General features: G+C 31.6%; 1 protein-coding gene across 1 annotated transcript in view; it reads right to left on the minus strand.

The window, feature by feature from the left end:
* Positions 1-1,214: 1,214 nt before the first annotated feature.
* The window catches only part of LOC106104055, a 3,458-nt gene continuing 348 nt past the window's right edge, over positions 1,215-4,324 (minus strand). The window contains exons 2-9 of the mRNA XM_013283993.1: positions 4,048-4,055; positions 3,470-3,599; positions 2,808-3,012; positions 2,435-2,557; positions 2,239-2,248; positions 1,796-1,900; positions 1,457-1,612; positions 1,215-1,268 (exon numbers count right to left, since the gene is read on the minus strand). Coding sequence (XP_013139447.1) covers positions 1,215-1,268; positions 1,457-1,612; positions 1,796-1,900; positions 2,239-2,248; positions 2,435-2,557; positions 2,808-3,012; positions 3,470-3,599; positions 4,048-4,055 — 791 coding nt within the window. The remainder of the gene's footprint in view (positions 1,269-1,456; positions 1,613-1,795; positions 1,901-2,238; positions 2,249-2,434; positions 2,558-2,807; positions 3,013-3,469; positions 3,600-4,047; positions 4,056-4,324) is intronic.

A 4,324-nucleotide genomic window follows, 5' to 3' on the forward strand; every position in this document is an offset into this window, starting at 1 on the left:
TGGTGACGGAGGCCTAATTTTAGTCCCTTTCCCTTTACACCCTTTTCTTAAGAGGAAAGGATGGGAAGGAAAAGTGGATTTGACGGTGGAGGAGATGCATAGGAAGGGGAAATGTCCTCTTTATGTGCGTCTCCTCCTCTGCCAATTAAGGGTAGGCAACGAATCTGCAATTGCGGATGTTCATGGGCAGTGGTCGCTTTCCATTTCGTTGGATTCAGGTGGCCGCTTGCTCGTTTGCTACCTTATACTATAAAAAAAAAAACTTTCATTTACTCGACGATAGGAATGTTGATTATGGGATAACTTTATTATGGGATAAACTTTAATCTTAAATCGAATGATATGAATTATGGGATGCTAAAAACAAAAATTAATCATTATTTGTAGCTATTAATAGTATCTTGATATTTAACATTTGATGTTTTAATAGATAAAAATGAGCGCCATCTGTTGATATCTTTTAAAACTAAAATAATAAATGACCTGGAATGGTGCATAGTATGACACTTTCATATCTTAGAATTCACTCTACAAAATCATTCAATCAGGCAAATTAACTTGGTATTATGTTTAAAGCCCAATCATAGCTCATTAGATAATTAAAAAGAGTTATGGCGAGTGGGACATGAAGTCGTTTGTTTTCTCTATTTTTTAAAAATTTCACTCCATACTTTCACTTCATTTACACACATACAAACCCACATACAAGAAACAAACGAACTTACATAACGGGCGAAAAACATTACCTACATATCTTCTTTACCAATTGGGTAATAAATCGGATATTTTAGTTAGTTATGCACACACATTATATTTACTTGTTAGTAAGAAAAATAAATTTAATCTAGCTTTATAAATTTTCTCAATTCACATTGAATAGCAGCTTTTTCTTATTAAAAAAAGACTAGAGAAAATTTTCTACAGATATGCTGCTTAATTTTCTATTAAATAAAATAAAACGAATTATACGTATATAACATTTTAATATTGTGTAAAAATCTCCGGATACGAAACTGGCGACGATCATTAGCGGTCGAGTAATGTAATCGGAAATGTGAGCTTACGTGGAAATTACCTATACTGTATTGTGCTATACTTTTGCTTCCACCTCCTCCGCTTCGCCGTCACGTCGACAACTGTCGCTTAATGTTATCTTATTAAAAGCTTCATTACATTTAAGTGGAAAGTAAAATAAATCATGAAGTAAGTTAAGTTTAATTTTCCGTGTTTTTTAGAAAGGCGTAGAAAGAATAAGAACTTTTGACAATCTGAAAGGCAAAGGGAACAGTTAAACCTTGAAAGCAGTAGAAAATTTATATTTTCTTTTAAAGTACTATCATAATGGTTATCTCAAAGAAGTGGGAATAACAACTAGCTCAATAAAAATTGTTCTTAAATAAAATTAATCATTAAGTAAGGTTTACTTGAAGAAATAAATTGTGTTCCGTGAACTTACTGAAACAAAAGTAGTGTTTGCAAGCGGCGCTATAGATCCCGCCGTAGGCATGATTGGCTTCTTTATCATTTCCATAAATAACATTAGATTCTTTCTATGTTGCATTGGAATTTCTACCCAGTCCAAAAAATATGCTGAATCCATTAACTTTATGCTCTAGAAGGGATTTTTTTTTCTCTATAAACATTTTAAATGACGCCGACGACCAGCAAAAAAACAACACATAAGCAATATTTTTTGTTAAATCGAAAATATTGTAAATGAATAAACTCAAAAAACCTTATGAAATACCAACCATATTAAAAAAGACTTCAAGAAGAAAAAATATGTAATAGTTACCGCATCTGTTAGCCTACTGCCGTAGAAACAAAACAAGAATAATTCCGCAAAAATGCACATCAAGAATATTATGATTGTCATAAAAGCTAATGATGTTTTATCAATCTGAAAATAAGCGTTTAATTAATACATCAACATTTATTGGCCATACTTAAGTGTGATAAAATATACGAACATCAACAATTTTATAGGCAGTGGTGCACAAAATCCATGCTCCAAACAAAAACTGACAGAATATGGCTCCGCTGTAAGTCGCTTCGGCTTTTGAGAAGAATCTAAAAAATAGTCACACTTTATAGACTTAAATTGCACTTTAGAACTGAGAACTTGTATTGTTAAGACACATTTTAGGGAGGGGAAATATACTCTTTCTGTGTATCGTCGAAGTCGATCGACAGAAGTCTCTTCGCTATCTGGATATAAAGCTTTTATAAAATACTTACTTGTGAATTTCTAAAAAATGCAATGTCATATTTCTAAACTTCGTATCATAGGCTTGAATTAAAGGTATATTCGAATCTATTGATTTAATTTTACATATTTCCACAAAATTTTCCAAGTCATATCTAAAAAAAATCCTCATAAAGTAATTCAGAAGCATGTATGTAAAAATGAATAATTAAATAGATTTTATCTGACCTCAAAATATTAATTTGCGCCGTACATTGATGCAAAAAGGATGTTATAAACGCATCTAGCGTTGTTATATTAACCGCAATCCACGAAACCTGAATATAGTAATAAAATAATGCAAAAGAAAATCTGAAACAACATGACTTATTAATACTATATTGGAAAACGTAATAACTACATTATAAGCTATGGCGATACGTCCCAATTTACATTGAGTACGATTGTATTTAAATTGATTAAATTCATTGTTATTACAAACGAAACGGCAATAATAATTGCAACTTATAGAAGTTTAACCACTTTATTGTATCAAAGACCTAAAATAGAGGAAAGGGTGTAAAAGTAACAAAACAGTAGGATTTTACGGTGACTGACTTACTTTAGTTTTGTATCCAGTTCAAAAGGAAACCAAATACAAAATTCAACGGGCTTTCCTTGCAAATATAATATGAGTAGATGAAAACCCATGAGAATACCATTAACAAATGCTGCCAAGCTATAAGTATTTACAAGAATTTTGGCTTCGCGCGCAGTACCTATGAGCAGCTTGTAATGCATCTCTTCGGGTTGATTAAACAAATCTCCTATAAAAATACAAATTAATAAGTCCTGTAAAAGAGTATGCGAGGATCGAAGGGCACCTTTGATTTCCATCTATTTACGAACCCTTAAAGAAAATAACAATGTCTTACAAATAAAGAAAACTAGCAAAAAGCGGCTAAAATACACAGAAATAATTTTTCTAAAGCCCAAATCTGAAGGAGTAACAGTTTCTTAGAACAGTGGTAACACAACTGTAAAAATTGTGGGATTGTATGTGCTCGTCTTGATTATTGAATATTTTTCTACGTGTCAACTTTGTTGTTCCTTTTATTGATAAAGCGTAGACTTATATCAATTGTCTGTACTTATATTCGTTTCAAGACAATAATTTAATATTGTTTTAGTTTGTGATGTGTGATTACGTGGTTTTCATTCGTTATTGAGCGTTATTCTCAGTAAAAAAAAACTTTTTGACTATGAAAAACGCACCAATCGTACCTTTCATTGTGTTTAAAAGTGCTTGTACGTCATCAGCTTTCGAAATCATCACGATTTGTTTATAAATAGAGCCGAAGTAAGTGAACAATAGAAACATCGTGTCCATTAAGGTGTTCATATCATTACGCACCTTAAAAAATAACATTATTAACCATTTAATGTCCATTACTTTATATGTGAAACAAACATTTTAACTCCGAACTATAGTAGAATACAACAAATTATACAAAATTAAATACTAACTACATAAATTTTAATAGCATGTTGGATCATAAAAATGATTGCAGCAAATAAAATAAATCGCATGTACATTTTGTGTGCATATAAACGTCTCGGTGGTGTACTGGGATCTAATGCACAGTAACCACCGTAGCGCAGATTCCTTAAATGCGGTTTCAAACAGAAATACGACCATTTCTCTTCCATGTTGATATACGTTTTATAAAGCTTACACGAACACTGAACGTAATATGTTTGAATAAGTGGAACTGGAAAACGTTTTATAGCAAATGTTATCTATATATGTAAAAGAGGGAACTGACTGACTTAACTTTTAACGCACAGTAAAAACCACTGACATCAGGGACTACATATTTTGGACAAAAAAAAATCATTCCTTATAAGTTCAAAATGTGAAGAGATGACATTTCTGCATTAGAATTTACTTGACTTAAAATCTTTAAGACAAATACTAAGTACTTTATATGTTAAACAAGAGGTAAAAGTTAGTTTTGAACATTGGAATTCCACGCGGACGAGTCACCGGCAAGAGCTAGTCTGGTGATATTTTATTATACGCTGTATAATTATCATGGTATTCACAATGGTGTCATTAGTTTAATATCTGACATAATC

Source organism: Papilio polytes, unplaced genomic scaffold, assembly GCF_000836215.1.
Source record: "Papilio polytes unplaced genomic scaffold, Ppol_1.0 DF823691.1, whole genome shotgun sequence".
Taxonomy (NCBI): domain Eukaryota; kingdom Metazoa; phylum Arthropoda; class Insecta; order Lepidoptera; family Papilionidae; genus Papilio; species Papilio polytes.